The sequence below is a fragment of the Camelus ferus genome, chromosome 18 (assembly GCF_009834535.1).
Source record: "Camelus ferus isolate YT-003-E chromosome 18, BCGSAC_Cfer_1.0, whole genome shotgun sequence".
In the NCBI taxonomy this organism is placed as follows: domain Eukaryota; kingdom Metazoa; phylum Chordata; class Mammalia; order Artiodactyla; family Camelidae; genus Camelus; species Camelus ferus.
This window is the reverse complement of record NC_045713.1, coordinates 13,847,483-13,866,213: the sequence shown is the minus strand read 5'-3', so window position 1 is coordinate 13,866,213 and position 18,731 is coordinate 13,847,483. Positions and strand designations below refer to the sequence as shown.

At 55.0% G+C, this 18,731-nt stretch overlaps 3 protein-coding genes across 3 annotated transcripts; 2 read left to right on the top strand and 1 right to left on the bottom strand.

The window, feature by feature from the left end:
- Positions 1–3,378: 3,378 nt before the first annotated feature.
- Positions 3,379–6,296, top strand: PGP (phosphoglycolate phosphatase). Its single transcript, XM_032460198.1, has 2 exons — positions 3,379–4,115; positions 4,215–6,296. The coding sequence occupies exons 1-2, from the start codon at positions 3,476–3,478 to the stop codon at positions 4,538–4,540; spliced, it is 966 nt and encodes a 321-aa protein (XP_032316089.1). The 5' UTR covers positions 3,379–3,475; the 3' UTR covers positions 4,541–6,296.
- Positions 6,297–7,335: 1,039 nt separating this feature from the next.
- BRICD5 (BRICHOS domain containing 5) lies at positions 7,336–8,838 on the top strand. Its single transcript, XM_006174032.3, has 6 exons — positions 7,336–7,386; positions 7,562–7,690; positions 7,901–8,056; positions 8,145–8,246; positions 8,444–8,597; positions 8,699–8,838. The coding sequence occupies exons 1-6, from the start codon at positions 7,336–7,338 to the stop codon at positions 8,791–8,793; spliced, it is 687 nt and encodes a 228-aa protein (XP_006174094.1). The 3' UTR covers positions 8,794–8,838.
- Positions 8,758–12,911, bottom strand: MLST8 (MTOR associated protein, LST8 homolog). Its single transcript, XM_014562999.2, has 9 exons — positions 12,803–12,911; positions 12,113–12,315; positions 11,892–11,943; positions 11,645–11,807; positions 11,124–11,199; positions 10,889–11,041; positions 9,839–9,963; positions 9,506–9,669; positions 8,758–9,388 (listed from the first exon to the last, which is right to left on the bottom strand). The coding sequence occupies exons 2-9, from the start codon at positions 12,239–12,241 to the stop codon at positions 9,270–9,272; spliced, it is 981 nt and encodes a 326-aa protein (XP_014418485.1). The 5' UTR covers positions 12,242–12,315; positions 12,803–12,911; the 3' UTR covers positions 8,758–9,269.
- Positions 12,912–18,731: the final 5,820 nt, after the last annotated feature.

The window sequence follows — 18,731 nt, the reverse complement described above, 5'->3', positions numbered from 1 at the left end:
CTGGAGCTGCCCAGCTGAGGAACTGAGGACCCTTGGCCTAGCATGGGCTGGGATGTGTGGGGTACAGGTTAGATCACCAGAGGTCAGGCCAGGGTAACAATGGGGCTGCTTTCTGCAAGGGGCTTGCTCACCGTTGCAGGGGTTTAAGCCGAGAGAGTGATTGTCAGCATTTCAGAAGGATCCCTCTGACTGCTGGGCAGAAAAGGAAGATCCAAGATGGATGGTCTCTGAGAGAGACAAATGGGAGGAGGAAGCAACTGTATGCTTGTGGAGCATGAAGGATGTGGGGGGCATCTGGGAAGAGGACCGGGAGGACACTTCACTTGAAGATATGCTGAGGGGTAATGGGGAAGCCAGGATCAGAGAGCTAGAAGAAGACCCCCAGAGGGATGGAGTGGGGAAGGATTTCAAAAAAAGAGGACAGCCTGGGTGTGGGTGGACATGAGGACATGAGGAGGAGCTGGTCCAGGGGAGACAGGCCACCTGCCCTGCTCTGTGCTCCAGAGCCTGTGGGACAGAGTTGTCCCCTGACAGGCCAGGGCTCCTGCCTGAATACTCCCTGGGGGTCAGAAAAGGGAATCCTGACCTAATGAGCTCTGGGCCATGCCTCAGCTGGAGCCCAGGAAGACAAGCAGGCATGGGAGTGGATGGTTCTGAAGTCACTGAAGGCAGAGTGGCCGGGGAAGGCTTTCTCCCTTCCCCAAAGCCTCCCTTCCCCCAAGTGGCCTTCTTCCCCACCCTGCCCTCATCATGGGCTTCACCTGCACACTGTGTGTTTTACAGTCAATACTGAACTTCCTGTGACCAGAGCCTGCCAGGAACTCCATTGCCCTTTGTGATGGCTGCCCAATCTCCATTCCTTGGATGTATTTTAATTTATTTAACCAATCCCATGTTGAAGATTATTTAGGTTGCATTCAAATTTTTTTTGCCACTTCAGTCCTTTTTCAATGACTCCCTTTTTTGCTTAGTTCATTAGAAATGATAACATCTGTGAAAACACAGATTGAATGGCTACTTGTATTTTCTACTGCAGTTTAAATCCATGCAATGCTATTAAAATTAGGGTCTGTCCTTGTACCACCTAAGTCCAAGCCCCATTCCCCTTGTGGTATAGCTTCCTCACTTGGGAAGACCCTGGCACTCTTCATTCACAGGTTGTACTGAGCACCTACTGTGTGTCAGGGACGCACTGTGATCGTTAATATGCTCCTCTCTCATCCAGATGCAGGGCACCTCATCCAAGGGCAGTTTTTCCCAATAAAGGACACCATACCTTCCAGCCTTCTTCAGGACCTTGGCCATAGCCATCCCCTCTCTTGATACTGGCCGTTCTACCTCTCCCACTGTGCCTACAGGGGATGTTAAAACAAACGGAGCTCAGCTTTGGGGTCACAACTGAATTTAACTGCAACTCTGCATTGTCCAGTTGGTGGCTCAATTTCCTCATCTATACATGAGGATACTAATAGTCCCTGTCTCTCAGGGTTGTCCTGTGATTCTGACAAGGTAATGCAGGTAAGGAGCAGAGCTCAGTGCCTAGATGCTTGCTGAGTACCCAGTAAACCAAGGCAACCATGCAAGTATTGCGCCAGCCAGCCTATGTCTGGACAGAGCAGTGTTTCCCATTCTAGCCAGTGTACCACACACACTGAATGTTTCTGGGTGGGTAAAGCAGGATTTGTGATCTTCTGTCAAATTCAGTTCTTCCCAGGATCAGTTCCACCAACAAAACTGAGTGGGAAGATACAGCAGGGAAGGTGCTCCCCTCCTTGGAGGTGGCTGCAGCAGGCAGGAACACTGCAAACCCTGCCCTTTTGGGCCATGGCCCCTGCCCTCCAGGAGTTCCCAGCTGAGACCAAAAGAATAAGCAGATCCCTAAAGGAACTAAGGTTACTGGCTTTATCTTATGGGTTTAGGGGTGAGAGGGGTCCAGAGTAGACTTCCTGGAGACCTGAGGCCCAAGAGAGGAGCAGGGGTTTGACGCACTAGGAGTTGGGGGTCTGGATCACCTGGCACAGGATAGGGTCTCAGGAATCTCTTGTTCTGCCACCTGTGAAACTAATAATAAACACACACCTACTCTATGAACTGGAAATTCCACTCCTAAGTATTTACCCCCAAGAGAAATGAGGGCTACAAACACAAATGAGTGTGTAGAACCAGAAGCTTCATAGGGACATCATTTACAATAGCCCCAAACTGTAAACAACCCAAATGTCCATCACCTGGAGAACAGACAAACAGGAGTATATTCTTACAATGGCCCACGAGGTAATTTAAACAAACAAACAAATAAAAACTGAGAATGGATTTCACAGACATTATGTTGATCCAAAGAAGCAAAACCCAGAGGGGTACCCAGGGTGAGATCCTGATGTTAAGATGGTCTGGAACAGGCAAAGGAGGCTGTGACTCACTCTGTGACAGGAGTCAGAAAAGTGGTTGGGGGAGAGGTATCTGCTATTGACTGGATACTGACTTGAAGGAACTTCCTGGAATGATGGTAAGATTTATATCTTGATCTGGATTGTGTTTACACAGGCATATAGGTATGTAAAAATTCCACCAAGCTGCACACTTAAGATTTATGCACTTTATGTTTTGCCTCAATAAAAGTTAATAATACCTAATGATGATAGTGATAGCGGCCAATTGAGTGCTGTGTTCTAGACACTAGTGTCCTTCTCTGAGACCCAAATCCCACTGCCTTGCAATTACTCGTTCACATGACCACTAAGGAACACGGAAAGAGTATTTGAAAAGGACTGGAAATGAGACCGCTAAGCTTGCTGGGAAGGAGCCCTGGGCTGAATCTCAGTAATGGCCGTAACCCGCCCACGCGCAGACACTTCGTCCGGAGCGTGTCCCGGGCAGAGGGCACCGCCCAGCGCCGCCCCGGCATAAGTGTGGACGTGACTACGGCCCAAACAGGGGCAGCGACCCCCGCCTCCCGCCGTGCCCCTACGGAGAGCCCCGCCCGCAAGATCGGAGACAAGCCAGCCAGTCAGCAGCTAGCCCAGCCCGGGGTCACTCGATTAAGGGCTTCCGTCACCTAGGCTGACCACGAGCCTCCAATGGGTGAGCTGCGCCGCTTCCGCTAATGAGCAGCTGCCCGACGTCCTGCGCCAACTCTCGGGCTCCTCCGCCGAATTTCCGCAGTGAGCGCTCCACGCAGAATGCCGGTTGGCTCCCTGCCAGCCAATCACCAGGGCGCCCAGAGCCCGACAGCCAATGGCCACCCGCCCCTCCGCGTCGGCCCGCGACGGTTGGCGCTGAACTTCCGCAGCCCGGGGGAGGCGGGGGCGGATTGGCGCAGGCGATGTCCAATGGGCGGCACGCGCTAGGCGCGGGGCCAATGAGCGCGCCGGGGGCGGGGCGGGCGCAGCGGCGGGCGGCTGCTACGAGGAGCGGGTGGCCGGTGGCGGCGGCGGCGGGCGGTGGCTGCAGCCGGTGGCGGCAGCGGCAGGCGGCTATGGCGGAAGCGGAGGCCGGCGGCGACGACGCCCGCTGCGTGCGGCTGAGCGCCGAGCGGGCCCAGGTGCTGCTGGCCGACGTGGACACGGTGCTGTTTGACTGTGACGGCGTGCTGTGGCGCGGTGAGACAGCAGTGCCCGGCGCTCCCGAGGCCCTGACGGCGCTGCGGGCCCGCGGCAAGCGCCTCGGCTTCATCACCAACAATAGCAGCAAGACCCGCGAGGCCTACGCCGAGAAACTGCGGCGCCTGGGCTTCGGCGGCCCGGCGGGGCCTGGCGCCAGCAGCGAAATCTTCGGCACGGCCTACTGCACCGCGCTCTACCTGCGCCAGCGCCTAGCCGGCCCGCCGGCCCCCAAGGCCTACGTGCTGGGCAGCGCGGCCCTGGCCGCGGAGCTGGAGGCCGTGGGCGTCGCCTGCGTGGGCGTGGGGCCCGAGCCTCTGCAGGGCGACTCCCCCAGCGCCTGGCTGGACGCACCGCTCGAGCCCGATGTGCGCGCCGTGGTGGTGGGATTCGACCCGCACTTCAGCTACATGAAGCTCACCAAGGCCGTGCGCTACCTGCAGCAGCCCAGCTGCCTGCTCGTGGGCACCAACATGGACAACCGGCTCCCACTGGAGAACGGCCGCTTCATCGCGGGTCCGTGCGCCCTGGGGGCGGAAGGCTGGAGGGCGGGCGGCCAGCCTCTCCCGTCCTCTGACCCCGGGCACTCTCCTCCCCTCCCTCTCCGCCTCGCAGGTACGGGCTGTCTGGTCCGAGCCGTGGAGATGGCCGCCCAGCGCCAAGCCGACATCATAGGGAAGCCCAGCCGCTTCATCTTCGACTGCGTGTCCCAGGAATATGGCATCAACCCGGAGCGCACCGTCATGGTGGGTGATCGCTTGGACACAGACATCCTCCTGGGCGTCACCTGTGGTCTGAAGACCATCCTGACCCTCACTGGGGTCTCCACTCTAGGGGATGTGAAGAGTAATCAGGAAAGCGACTGCATGTCTAAGAAGAAAATGGTCCCTGACTTCTATGTTGACAGCATAGCCGACCTTTTGCCTGCCCTTCAAGGTTAAAGATATAGTGTCTTTAATCTCCAGAATAAAAAAAAAAAAATTTGAAAATCACTTACCCAAATTAATAGGTGGGACATAAGCATCACTCAGCTAGGTGGCTTCAAAGAGTATACTTGGAGTTAAGCAAAGGCACTAGTTGTTAACCTTGTAAGTAAGTGTTTGGGGGGCGATTTTGTTTACAAATGCTTATATTTTAAGATGCACTTTTAAGCTTGGAGGGCATTGTGGGGGTCCTGGGCCTTAGGTGCCAGTTGGCCTTGACCTTGGGTTTAGCCTATGTCCAGGATTCTTATAACCTCAGGGCCTGCTGATGGGACTGAGGTGGGTCTAGGAGTATCATGTATTTTATTGAAAATTTCAGGGATTAAAGGGAAGGAGGGGCTGATTATTTTGACTCTTGTGAGAAACTTGTACAGCCCAACCCAGGGCCCCATCGGTGTGGTCATCAGCAGGGGAGCCTGCTGCCTATCAGCTCACCTGCAGGGTGGGAATGGGGGAGAGGGCTGCTCCCAGGTGGTGTCTCCCTGTCCGTGGGGTATGGGGTGCTGCTCTTACCACCACCATACCACACTTCCTTAAAAACCACTCTGATGTCACAATTGAGTATCTGTTCCGTTTCAGATACCCAAGGCTGGCACTCCTCATACGGTTGTGCAGTTCTGTAAACTCAAGTCCAACTAAACCTTGGCTTTCTCAAATGTGCACAGACACCCAGGGGATGTGGACTGAGCATATTGGCTGAGCAGCCAAGAGGGCATGAATGCCTTCGTTGAACTCTGGGCTGCTGCAGGTAGCTCAGAGCAGTGTTGGTACAAGAAAAAAAATTTTTTTTTAAACTTCTGAACAACTTTGTCAAGTGGCGAGATTAAATCATAAGTGTGTTGATTAATAGCTGTGCTCTGTCTCATAGGGAAAATCCCACTGAAGTCTCCATGCCCCGCAGCCAGCAGTACAGCTAAAGGCATGTGCTGGCCAAGGAAATGCCTGTCACCCAAGGCTCCCTCTGGGTGGAGGGAGGAAAGAAGTGTCCCTCAAAACAGGAAGTCCTTTTACAAAGCATCCAACCTCTCTTCCTGTCTTCCTATTCTCTTGGTTGGGGTGGGTATTATATGCCAGTGGTCTGTGAGGTCACGTGTCTTGACCCTAAAGTCCCTTGTCAGTGGCCAGCTGGAGGAATGGCAGGCTCCACCAGCTAGCCAAGGGTTCTTGGCACAGATCTGTGGCCTTTTCTGCCTGTTCCCTGAGTTGCTGACCTTTGAGAATAGGCCTGACATGCAGATTCTCCGGCAGCACTTGTAGGGTAGGGCCTGGGAAGCTGTTCCTTTTGGCCGACTTCTTCCTGGCGCCTCACCCTGCACCCAGTGGCATCTGCCCACAGCCTGTGGCTTCTCTTCCAGCCCCATAGTCACAGTGTTCCTTCAGAGTTCTCAGAGCAATAAAGGGTGTCCTGAGCCTTCAGCTCCTCCCAAGTGTCAGTATCTGGTGTTCTGACTCCACTGCGGGCAGCGCGAGGGCAGCTGGCGCCTGTGAGGCTGGTGGTGCTGACGTTGGCTCTGCGAGGTCGGCTCAAGGTGGGTCTGGATATTGAGCAGGCCTGTCAGGGCGTTGTCACCCACACCAGGAGCACGCGGCAGATGCAGCAGCCAGCGACACCTCTTCTGCTGGGCAGCAGCCTGGGGGGCCCTGTGCACCCTGTCTCCACCCCTGTTGCACTGTGTGAACCCAAAGGTGTATTAAACTCTCAGACGCGCGCTGACTCTGGTGTTCCTTTCTTTCACCTGGACGGCAGCTCTGCACAAATGGTGCAGCTGTCTTGCCGCAGGCGGGGGTAGGGGTGGGAGGGTTACACTCAGTAGAAGGCCATTCTGGGATTCCAATTCCAGAGTTGGGGTGCTGACCACAGCAACTCCACCCCATCTCAGGCCCACTGCAGAGAGGCAGACTCTGAAGAATCAGGAAGAAGGCACAAAAGAAAACCAGAGTAGGAGAGGGTCACGGGGAAGCTGGTGGAGGACATGCAGGTCCTAAAAGCAGCCAGTTCCAGGGCGGGGACCAAGTGTTGGAATCCACAGCATCAAGCAGCTGTAAATGCCTGGCACCGTTCAGTTACAAAAAGCCACACTCAGGAGGGCAGGGGCTGATGGACTGGAGGCTGACCTAACCATGCTGGGCTATGCAGGAGGTTCCAGTAGGCTGCCCTTACCAGTGGGGCCTCCTGGAAGCCATCCTGGTCTCTAGCGTGCACCTGTGCAATGCCTGTCAGCCCATCCTATGTTGGGAGCTGGGAAACAGCCAGGGTGCCCAGAGGGGAAAGGGATGCAGCAGAGTCCCAGATCAGTCATTCACTAAACAGGCACTTGTGGATGGTTCACTATATGCCAGGCCCCGTGCCCAGTCCTGGAAATGCAGTGGTCACCCAAGAGACTAGAAAAAGGCTTCTTGAAGAAAAAGTAAATCTGTCCTCAACAAGGCTTTCTAATGTCATCTTGGCCAGGCCTGGACTACCCTCCATGCCAGCCACGGACTTGACTGCCACATGGCCATGCACTCATTGCCCTACCAGATCCCTGTGCACAGGCCAGGTGTTGGGAGAGCCAGGCACAGAGACAAGCAGCCCTCCCCAGGTGCCCTGTCTCTGACCTGAGTATCAGGTAGCTGGGCTGGGGAGGAGGCAGTGGGGTCAGGAGGGGAGGGGGCCAGGACAATTGTTTGGCTCATCAGAGGCATCCTGAGGTTTCCCCAGGCTGACTCCAAGGGGCATCAGACAATCAGCGCATTGTCACCAGGGCTGCAGCATGGAGCAGGGGAGCTGCCGTGCGGAGAGCCCCAGGCCTGGGCCTGTCGGGGTGAGTGCCTCCCACCATCCAGTGCCCTCTCCTAGGACAAAGACCCAGGACGTGCCCTGGTTAAGGGACAGGAGTACGGCATCCACCTCCCATACCTCCTCAGCCCCTACCTTCCCTGAGCCAGCCTGTTCCCTGGTCTCTGCCGCAGGCCCCACTGACTACAGTGTGCCTCCAGGTGAAGACAAAGCCCTGCCATGGGGGCTGGAAAGCTCCAGGCCTGCTGCTGCTGCTGCTGCTGCTGGCACTGGCCACCGCCGGGGCTGTGGCTGGAGGGATTCTTGGGTTCGCTCACAGCCCTTCCAAGGTGAGCCCCTCCTCAGGACCCGGGCAGGGACACAGAGAGTGGGAAGAGGGAGGAAAGGCCAGCACATCCTAGTCCTACAGTGGGGCCAGAGCTGAAAGCAGACAGCAGGAGGACCAGAGGGGTGGAGGGGTCAGGCCTCGCAGCTGGGCTGAGGGGGTGTCGGGGGGCTGCCCCAGCCTGCCTAGTTGAGCTCCAGCTTCCCCCTCTCAGCCACCACTGCACATGCTCCGTCTGACCCTCCCAAGCCCCAGGGTGCCCCGGTCCAACCAAACTGAACAGGTGGATGTAGCCCAGAACGTGGCAACCATCAGGGTGACCCCAGCTCAGAGCAACCACAGCTGGGCGGTGCTGTTCGACGGGCAGAGTGTGAGTGGGCTTGGCAGGGAGGGGTTGGGGGGGGGGTCACTGCCCAGGGACGTTCAGGTGGCCCTGCCTCACCTACCTGCCTCCCTAGGGTTACGTCTGTTACCGCCCCGCCGAGCACCCGGCCTGCTTCCTTCGCCTGATGGAACCCCAAGATCGCGAGACCCTGCAGCTGCTGGTGAATACCTCACGGGTAAGGAGCTTCCGGCCAGGGGCCAGACAAAGGGAACTGTGTACAACCAGGGTCTCCAGTTTCAGGGGAGCAGAAGCTCTATCTTCACTTGGTTGAGGCTGCTGACAAGAGCTGGGCAGGGCCAGCACAGTGCCAGCACGTCCAGGGAAGCCTGGGCCCTACCCAGCCAGGGGTAGTGCAAGTGTCCTTCCCTGCAGCCCCAAGGGACTCACAGCCCCAGCCAGGACACCCACTATGCCCAGGAGCTGCTGGCGGTGCTCGGGAGCCGTAAGGTGGACCCCGCCCGGGTTGGGGCTTCCGTGCAGCACCTTTGTGGGAAGACCCCCATTTACTGGGCCCGACGAGCAGAGGGTGAGTTGGGGCAGGCCGTGTGGAGAGGCCTGGGCTCCCACAGGACAGTCTGGGGTGAAGGGGAAGAGCCCTTTGGGGTTCACGGAGGCTCCTCCCCCCAGGTCCCCAGAGGCAGCGGCTGATCTACCTGTGCATCGACATCTGCTTCCCGAGCAACATCTGCGTGTCAGTCTGCTTTTATTACCTCCCGGACTAAGCCCCGGCCTGGACCGGCCCCACAGGCCAGCCAGCTGGCCGGCCCTGTCACCAGTCTTGTGGAGGGCGACTGCTGGCGGAGCTAATAAACCACTCCACCTGGCCATGATGGTATACTCTGTGGCCTCAGGACACGGAACAGGAACAGGGAGGGAAAGGGGGAGGCGCTGGCCTGGGGGTGGGTGGACCCCTCTCAGTGGCTCTAGGCTCTGTGGGTCCAGAATTTCCAAAGGGAATGCAGGCTGGGTAGGGTAGGATCCTGAGCTCTGTCACATCCAGATTAAGCAACTGGGGCTGAGAGAGTCCCATAGTGGACTGGCATGGCCAGTCTAGTCTGGCCAAGGGAGCCAGGGTAGGTCAGTCAGCTGGGGATGGTAGAGGCCAGCCCATAGGGTTTCACTCTGACCTGGGCAGCTGAACACAGACAACCAGCTGGTGCCACCTGGATGGCTGCCTACAATCCCAAGGTGACACAGGCTAGCCCAGCACGCTGTCGTTGAAGGCCAAGCAGACGACAGCTTTCTGGTGGCCTCCGTACTCTCTCTTGATCTCTCCCGTCTCCACGCACCAGAGTCGGGCCAGATTGTCGGAGGAAGCTGCAGGGAGGGAGAGTGGAGGCTCAGGGTGCAGCCCCAGGCCAGGCCAGCTCCCAAGCAGCCAAGCAGCAGTGTCTGGGCCAGCAGGGGTGGGGAGGCAGGGTGGGCGGGGCTTACCGGTGACTATATACTGGGAGTCCCCTGAGAAGGCACAGCCCCACATCCAGCCTCGGGACGACTCTCCAGGGTTGCTGCTCTTGATGCTCAGTTCCGTCATCAGGGAGAAGTTGGACGTCCTCCAAATCTTGCACGTCTGGTCAGCCGAGCAGGTGGCAAGGAGCCTGGGCGTGGGTGTGAGCATGACAGGGGTGTCCTCAACAGCCACTCCCATCATGCACCCCCTTGACATCCACCACGCAGGCCCCAACACATCAGGCCCCTAGCCCTAGGCATGTCCCTTCCTCCCTGCAGTCATCCGAGGGCTCCCAGCCCCCCAGGCCCTGCACGCACGTGGAGTCCGGGCTGAAGCGGCACTGCAGGGCATAGCGGGTGTGCGCTGGGATCTTGGTCTTGGGGATGAGCTGTGTAACCTCGTCGCCAATGCCCCCGGTCAAATTCCAGACATAGCAGTTCCCCTGCGGGGTCGGAGGGAAATCACGGGAGGCCTGGAACCTCCAGTATGACACTTGGGGAAGGACACCCCAGCGGTAAGACCCAGATCCAGGGGCTGCCATCCAACACTGTGGATCTAGGGGCAGAGGACCTATGATAGGCACATCTGGTCCCGCCTGCAGGGAGCACCTGGGAGACCTGGCCCCAACCACAGGCCATTCCTGGTGGGCTGAGAGCAGAAGGCCATGCCTGACCTTCCTGAAGGATACTGCTGGTCAACAGGATGTGAAGAACAAGATGGGTGGAGGGCACCAGATAAGAGGGAACAGCAGGAAAAGGGCTTGGAAGTGGCCAGTCTGGGGAGGCTGTGGGACAAGTGATCACTGAGATTTAATGGACGTGAAAGGGAGGAAATGAGGCTGGACAGGAGTCCTGGGGTCAAACCACAGTGTCCAGAGGCCCTGGTAAGGAGCCTGGGGCATCTGGGAGTTAACGCAGGGGGAGGATACAATCCTCAGACTAGTACTACTGAACGATGCTCTGGTAGCAGAGGGAGAATGGATTAGGAGCAGGGGAAGGTCATAAAGGAGGGAAGGAAGCCAGAGAGGCTGCAACTGCTGTCAGGAGAGACAAAGGAAACTTGGATCAGGAGGAGACAGGGAGGAGAAAGGGAGACGGACAGACTTGTGAGATTCTGGAGATGGAAGTGACTAGACTGCTGGATGGGCTATGGCAAGTAGTAAGTGGTGGCATCAGGAGTGACACTCAAGTTTCTGGCTTTGGTGGCTGGGTCAGAGGTAGAGCCCAGGACAGGGAAGTAGGACTGTGGGGGAAGGGGAGGGGCCAGAGGGACTTCAGGGGAATGAGCCCACCTTCAGGAAACGAGACAGATAAGGAGCTGGGTGCTGAGCTGCCCCCACTACCCCTCCTCCCCCATCTAGGACTCACTGTGCTATTGACCGCTGCCATGTAGCTGGCATCGGGGTCGATGTGGGCAGATGTGATAGAGACCTCAGGCTCCGGGATCAGCTGCTCGTTGTGGTCAGTTTTCAAGTCCCAGATGTGGATGGCACCGCTCTGGTCACCCACGATGAGTTCTGCCTGAGGTGCAGGGGGGGTGAGGAAGAGCAGGATCCTTGCCCTCCAGAGCTCCAGCGTGCCCACCCCAGTGTGTACCCCTCACCTGGTTGGGGTGCAGACATACGCAGTTAATGGGTGCGTTCACCTGGAAGATCCGCTGACACTGCAGGTTCCGGGACCTTCGAGGTGCAGGACATACTCCATGTGTAGTGGATGCTGTTGGTGCCCCCCCCCAGGTGCCCTTTCCCTGGCCATTAAGCCTTGTCCCTCTATGATGGGAGCTGTCTTATCTCATGGGAGGTTCAGCCTTCCCCAGGGGCAGCCTGAAGACAATGACTGACTCAGAAGGGGCATAAAGGGTGGCCCCTTGCCTTAAGGCAAGACTTGCTCTTTGATGTAGTTCATCTCAGAGCTCCCTGTGGGATCAGGCTGAGGCTATAGTCATCTTTGTGTGTCTTCATCCCTGCCCAATCCTGCTTTCCTCTGCTACCCTCAATAAATCACCTGCACAGAAAACCCCGTCTCAGCCTCTGCTTGATGGGAACCTGACCTAACACAGTCTCTCGGCCTGGCCCTCACCCTCACACACCTGGCAGCAGGCCCCTTCTGCCCAGCACCCCACACCTGAGGTCCCAGATCCGGGCTGTGCAGTCCTCCCCACCCGTGTACATCCAGCGGCCATCCTCGTGGAAGCCCACAGATGCGATGTTCTTGTTGACCCCGTCGTAGCTGATGATAGGGTTGGGGTTGTTGGAGTTGAGATCATACATACGAATGTGCTGGTAACCTAGGGGCACAGGCCGAACTGGAGTTTAGGTGTGCCTAGATCAACCTATCAGAAATAAGGGGTTAGAGTCGAAGGTATAGGTACCTGCAGCAGCGATCATGCTGCGGTCTGGTGTGATTTCCAGAGCATTCACTTGCTGAGTCTGTTAAGGAGGATGAACAAAGCCCTGGGGCCAGGGACCCTTGAAGTCTCCACCGTCTGGCTCAGATGCTGCATCCTTCCCACCCCAGGCCTTTGCCCAAGCTGTTATTCCCACCAGACATCCTGCCCAGCACCACCATCCCCATCTCCCCAGCGGAGGATACAGAGTCCTGATGCTGCACCGTTCGGGTACAGATCCCGCTATGGGCCTGCCAGAACCGCACCGTGTGGTCATAGCCGGCAGTGGCCAAGATGACCGGGTCACTGCCCACCGTGCCTGGAGACGTGTTCATGGTGTAGGTGCTTGAAAGACTCGGGCCTACACAGAGCCCGAGGTCCGACCGGCAGGAGTCAAAGATTAGAGCATCTGGAGGAGAGAGAAAAGAGTATTTAGGGAATACCCTGTATGTCCTAAATAGACTACAACAGATTACTCGGTGCGGAAAAACATAATCATTCTCATTTCAGATATAGGGAAACTGAGGCTAAGAGACGGGACACGCGTGACAGCTCTGAGCATCTATGCGCGCTCCGTTCCCCGCCCCACGAAGCCAGCCCGGAACGCCATCCTACTCGCGACCGGTAGGGGGCAGTCACGTCCAAGGCGCTGCTCTGCCGCAGGGGCGGGCCGTGCGTACGCAGGTCGGCAGACGGGCCGGAGAGGAAAGCCTGAACGCATGCGTAACAGGCCGGTGGCGGGACCTGATGGGAGGGGGCGCTCTCTGGCTGGGCCCTCTAGCTCCCCGGTGCTCGGCCGATCGCCCTGACTCCGTCCCACTGGACCAGCTTCCCCCGGGCGCGCTCTCCTGGCCACTGGAAGCTGCTTCCCAGCCCTCGTCCCACGCCCTCCGTACCTTACACGCGGCTCTGCGCTTCCCCGCGGCCCAGGACGGCAAGCGAAGCCGGAACGAGTCGATAGAGGCCGCGGCCGAGCGTAGAGTTATCGATGGGCCATTAGGGCGACACCACGGGACGTATAAGAGGGGGGACGGGACGAGACTACAATTCTGGTAGTCTCCCAGGAAAAACCAGTACAGTCCTCTGGGCTACCTGTTGGCGCGAGATGGACGAAAGCAGCGACCACAGCCTTCTCCCCACTCGGGCACCCCACCCTTCTGAGACAGCTACCCATTTTCCAGGCTTGCATATCAAGGCGGGGTGGTGCCATCCCCTTCTTCCCATCCATCCCCTGATCCCCACTCCGCGCTAGGATCCCCAGGTAAATTACAGGACACCCAGTTATATTTGAATTCAGATAAGCAACAAATATTTTTAAACATTTTTTATTGACTTATAATCATTTTACAATGTGTCAAATTCCAGTGTAAAGCACAATTTTTCAGTTATACATGAACATATATATATTCATTGTCACATTTTTTTCTCTGAGCTACCATAAGATTTTGTATATATTTCCCTGTGCTATACAGTATAATCTTGTTTATCTAGATAAGCAACAAGTTTTTTTCCTTAAGTATATCTCAAATATTGCATGGGATATACTTGTACTGAAAAGTTCTTCATTGGCTATGTGAAATTGAAATGTGGGTAAGTGCCATGAAATTTTATTTGCTAGATCAAGCAACCCTAGTCCCGTCCCTTTCAGGCCTGTCCAGCCCCAGGCTGACCCTCCAGTACCCTCACTAATCACAGTGACCCCTCCAAAACTGGGGTCCCTCATGCCTTCTTTTTCATTCTAGCTCTCCCACACTCTATGTACGTGGCCTCACCCTCTTTCACAGGAAAAGAGAGTCCTTGAGACTGGCTCTCCCACGGTTTCCTCCCAGCAGGCTTACAAATGCAGCTGCACCCTCCTTCCTTCTTCTGGCCCTTTGACCAAGGCCATGTCCCCTGCCCATCCACCCAGGCCCTGGGTCCTGGGAATCTTCCTTCCTGTACCTTCCCCAGCTCCCCTCTTTCCTTCCCCTCAACCTTTAAGCACCACGAAACAACCCCAAATTAATTTCTTCCACCCCACACTCTCAAAGAGCCATTCTCACTTCTCACTTACTGCCTGACCCACTGTCATGTCTTTGACCCCCAGCTCTCCAATGAAAACTTCACAAGGTCACTAGTCATCTCACACCACCAAACACAGTAGATACTTTTTCTTCTGCATCTTATCACGTCTGTCTGCACAGTGGTTGACAGCACTGTTCCTGAAAAGCTGTCACCATCACCCACCTTCTTGCAGTCTCTTTCTCTGCCCCTAAAGGCTGGTAGCCTCCAGAGTTCCTGTCTCCACACTCTCTCTGAGGGTTCTTGCCCACCCTCTGGGGCTTTCAGTACCATCTCTACCCTGGGGCCTTTCCACTCTGTCTCCAGCTCACATCCAGCTCCATGTTTGACTTTGTCTGTGGACACTTCCACTTTCCATGGCCAAGACCATTCATCATGGACCCACTCCAAAAGGCCTCCCCTTCTGTGTTTAGTGCCCACCGGTGTGTGACAGCTAGGCAGGATCCAGTGGGTCACTGTCCCCTCTCCCAGAACAGTCCCCCACACCCACTCCTGCCCACTCCAAGCTGTCCTCATTACAGAGGTCTTCTGAAAACCTAAGTCTGAGCCCTGTTAGCAGCCTGAAGGGGTCCCCGTCCCCCTCTGGACTCCCAGGCCCCGCAGCTCCCTCCTCTCTGTTCCACAAGCCATGTGCTCCATGAAGCCAGAGTGAATTCCTCACACCCTTGTCTTTGAACCCTTGTCCATGGTTAGGATGCTCCACTTCTACCTCCTCACCTGCTGAACTCCTAGTGTTTTAAGCACCCTGCATAGCATTTTGAAGAGTTATTCTGTACAGGGTGTTATACTGGGTGTTTTGTTGTAATTGAGGTGAAATTCACATAACATGAAAGTAACTATTTTTAAGTAAACAATTCGGTGGCACTTAGTACTTTCAAGATGTTGTGTAACCACTGCTTCTGTCTAGTTCCAGAACATTTCAGTTATCCCAAGAGAAACCCCCACCACTGCCCCTTAAGTACTCACTCCCCATTTCCCCATCCCTCCTACCCTAAGCTCCTGGAAATCAGTAATCTTTCTGTCTCTGGATTTACCTATTCTGGATATTTCATTGTATCTGGCGTCCTTCATTGGGCATAATGTTTTTGAGGTTTATCCAGGTAGCTTGTGTCAATGCTTCATTACTTTTTATGGGCTGAATAATATTCCATTGTGTGGATGGACCACATTTTATTTATCCATTCATCCATTTGTTGATTGACACTTGAGTTGTTTCCCCTTTTGGCTATTACAAATACTGCTATAATGAAATTTTCTGTACAAGTACCTTTCTGAGTACTCATTTCAATTTTTCTTGGATATATACTAGGAGTAGAATTGCTGTGCCATGTGGTAATTCCATGTTTAACTTTTTGAGGAACTGCCAAATTGTGCTGAGCATTTTACCCACAGTCTGCACTGGGTCCTTACAATGACTCTGCTGAGGAGGAACCACCCCCATTTCAGAGATGAGAAAACTGAGGCTGGATGTAAAGTCACGTATCCAAGGGCACTGGAGGATGGCAGAACCCATTCTGCTGGGCTCAGCTTTCCCCTGACCTCGCCCCTTCTGGCTGAGGTGACTACTTCCCAGGCTACCCCCACACCTCATACGTCCTCTCCATCTTCCTAAGTACAGGCGCTCCCCCAGGGCAGCTCCACCAGGCTCACAGGCAGCTCTGGGATGTGGTAGATGAATATGTGGTCTGGAAAGGCTGGGAGAGGAAGAGCCCTTTGAACCCCAGCACCTGAAGTATGTCCAGAGCAATATAAACCCAGAGAGCCTGAGAGCAGGAAAGAGGGATGGGGCCACAGGATGGCGGGAAGACTCAGCCGGATGTCTGTGGGGTCCCACCTGTGGCCCAGGGGACAGACCATGAGCTGTCTGCCTTTCTGTGGGGACTCTGGGTGGACGGCTTCACATGTCCCATGGTAGGACCAACTGAGAGGCCAGGCCAGTCTCCCCACCCAGGCTGAGCAGCTCCAGCATCTCTGCTTGGCAGGAAGGGGAGACAAGACCCATGGTTGTTGATCCCTGCTTGTATACCAAACACCAGCTGAGCACTTTACAAAGGTGGCCTCTCTGCGAATGACAGAAACCACAGCACCTAGTGCACTCCATGCTCCCAGCAGGGTACACTCATCATCTTCATTTTCTACATAAGGGGCTGGGCACCAGGGCTCTGAGGGGAGGCTGGGAGGGGCACCAGAGGGTGCCTGAACAGGCGCACAGCCTGTGGGCAGGAGCAGGGCTTGTGCTGCTGCCAGGGGGAGGTTGCTGTGCAGCTGGGAAGGGGGCCAGCCCAGGCTGCAGCGAAGCAACCACTAGCTCTACTCCAGGCTGAGCCTCAGCAATTCTGCTGGCTCAGCAGCCCCTCCTTCTGGGATCATCCTCGGAGGCCTGACTTCCTGGAGGGCTGCCCAAGTCCCATGCCTCTGCATCCTCATACCCCCAGCAGGAGCAGTTGGCCTGCAGTGTTGTCCCCATCCCGAGGCTGAGAGGACCCCAGGAAGACACACATCTCTGCTTCCATATGTGCCCCCTCATCAGCCTTGGGTTGCAGGCAGAGCTGCTGGCCCATTTTACAGATGAAGCAGCTGAGCGCAGGGAGCTGGTCCAGGGTTGCCAGGCTGGTCAGTAGCAGATTTAAGACTTCCTGACTCCTAGGGCATTAGCCTCACCTACCAGGATGAATCTGGGAAAATCTGTACAACTCTTTTCCCAGGTCTGTCCTCCAGCAAGTGGACCACAGAGCAAGATGCCCACCAGAGGACTGAGGAGTGATAAAGAGGTAACTGTTGGGTATAGTTGGAGCTGGAGCTGGGCAGAGAATGGAGGTGAGGCAGCTATAGGCAGGGACCAGCTCATTTCCCACCTGATAATTCTAAATTGGGACTTGGAGGTGGGGGAGGGTATAGTTCAGTGGTAGAGTGCCTGCTTAGCATGCACAAGGTCCTGGATTCAATCCCCAGTACCCTTTGTTAAAAATAAATAATAATATACTCCTGTTAATCAGGTAGGTGAAAACCATTTTTTCTTTAAATTTAGGCTTTGAATACCTTTTGATAATCTAAATTTAATTACCCTCTTAATTTGTATAATAAATCCTATATGCGTAGTAAAAATAAATAAATAAACCTAATTACCTCTCCCCCCCAAAAAAAACAGGGGGAAAAAGCTGAAATTTAAAAACAAAAAAAAAAATAAATTGGAACTTGGCCTTTCAGGTCATGAGGAAAGTATATTTGTCAAGGTAGGATGACAGAACACATTTTATTTAACAGGTTATTAGTATGATTTATAACACTTTATAACACTTAAATACTTAAACATGTGTGGGCCTCTGTACTTTTACTCCAGGCCCTGCAAATGTTAGGCTCAAGCCAGAGTGGTTTACCTTAGCCAGCCAAAAATAATGGCAAGGATAATTGCTTTTTTTTTTTTTTTTTTGGTAGTGTTTCCTGTGTTCCAGACACACTGCTACGCTCTGCAGATACAAAGATAAATAAAATACAATTGCTACCCAGATGGCCCAGGTAAGGAGACCCTGGAATATCACAATTTCTACAGAAGCTATTTGCTGAGATTTTACTAAGTTCCATTGTGAAGTACTTTTTGAATAGCATCACAATTAATCCTCAAATAATCTAAGGGGAGGTATCACTCCCCCATTTTTTGAAGGGGTAACCGAGACTCAGAAAAACAAAGTGACAAACCAGTTAAGACAAATGCAGAGGCCGATGTGGGTTCAAATCTCAGACTCATGACCTGGAGACTCGCGGACCTCAGGTGAGTCACTTGGCTTTTCTGAGCCTCACTTTCTTCAATTGTAAAAAAGGGCACAGTATGTCCAAGCTCATCTGCGAAGTGACCAGCATGGTCAGATGCCCAGGAATTAGTCACCATAAAGGGTGAGGGGAAGGGCCCTTGGGTTTAGGACCCCCTCAGGGAGCCCCGCACCCTGGGACACCTATACTTGCTCCCTAAACTTCACAAGAGACCCCATAGAGGGTACTGATCAGCTGCCCAGATCAGGAAATCCCAGTGCCTGTGGCTTCCCCTCCTCCACACTCTGGCCACCTCCTTCCTGGACCAGCTTGATGGTCTGGGCCACAGGAAGAGGGGAGTCAGGCCATCATTTGTGTGAACCTCACCAAATGTTCTAACAACCTTGATGGGTTGGGGTAATGATCTGTCCCTCCCTGCAAATGAGGAAACTGAACCTAAGCCAGGACACAGACCCCAACTGGTCTATCTCTAGAATGTTGCAGCCATAACAAGGCAAGGACTCAAGACTGAGACCCAAGAGGTCAGAAGGGTGAGACCCCTGTAGGGGAAGGTCTGTCCTGTGTAGGGCTCCCAGAGACTGTGGCTGGAGGCTAGAGGGTGAGTAGGCTTGTATGGAGGTTCAGATTGGTGCTGGGCAGGGCTGTGACCCCATAGGTGCTGGGTGCGGGGGATTGAGGCCCCCTTGGTGGTGGATCTGAAGAGTTACACCCCAGTTGGTGCTGGGGATGGAGGAGCTGAGACCTTCTTGGTGGTAGATGTGGGGGTAGGTAACACCCCCGTTGGTACTGGGCGGGTGCACTGAGGTTGGGGTTCAGATTGAGGCGGGGTCTATTGCATTGTTTGTGGAGAGGGCCAGAGGCTGTAAGGCAAGAAGGTGCAGTTGGTGGAAGAGAGGGGGCGGCGGCGGCGGGGGTAGGGTGGGCGGGGGGCAGGTTCCCTGACACTGAATTCATTATTGGGAGATTCCTCTTCACAATCCCTCGACACCTCCCACG

Coding starts and splice junctions, on each gene's coding strand:
- PGP (XM_032460198.1), top strand. CDS start 3,476: ATGGCGGAAGCGGAGGCCGGCGGCGACGACGCCCGCTGCGTGCGGCTG. Junction 4,116..4,214: donor GAACGGCCGCTTCATCGCGG/GTCCGTGCGCCC, acceptor TCCGCCTCGCAG/GTACGGGCTGTCTGGTCCGA.
- MLST8 (XM_014562999.2), bottom strand. CDS start 12,241: ATGAACACGTCTCCAGGCACGGTGGGCAGTGACCCGGTCATCTTGGCC. Junction 11,944..12,112: donor CGGTGCAGCATCAGGACTCT/GTATCCTCCGCT, acceptor TAACAGACTCAG/CAAGTGAATGCTCTGGAAAT. Junction 9,670..9,838: donor CGCTTCAGCCCGGACTCCAC/GTGCGTGCAGGG, acceptor ACCCACGCCCAG/GCTCCTTGCCACCTGCTCGG.
- BRICD5 (XM_006174032.3), top strand. CDS start 7,336: ATGGAGCAGGGGAGCTGCCGTGCGGAGAGCCCCAGGCCTGGGCCTGTC. Junction 7,387..7,561: donor CCAGGCCTGGGCCTGTCGGG/GTGAGTGCCTCC, acceptor GTGTGCCTCCAG/GTGAAGACAAAGCCCTGCCA. Junction 8,057..8,144: donor TGCTGTTCGACGGGCAGAGT/GTGAGTGGGCTT, acceptor CTGCCTCCCTAG/GGTTACGTCTGTTACCGCCC.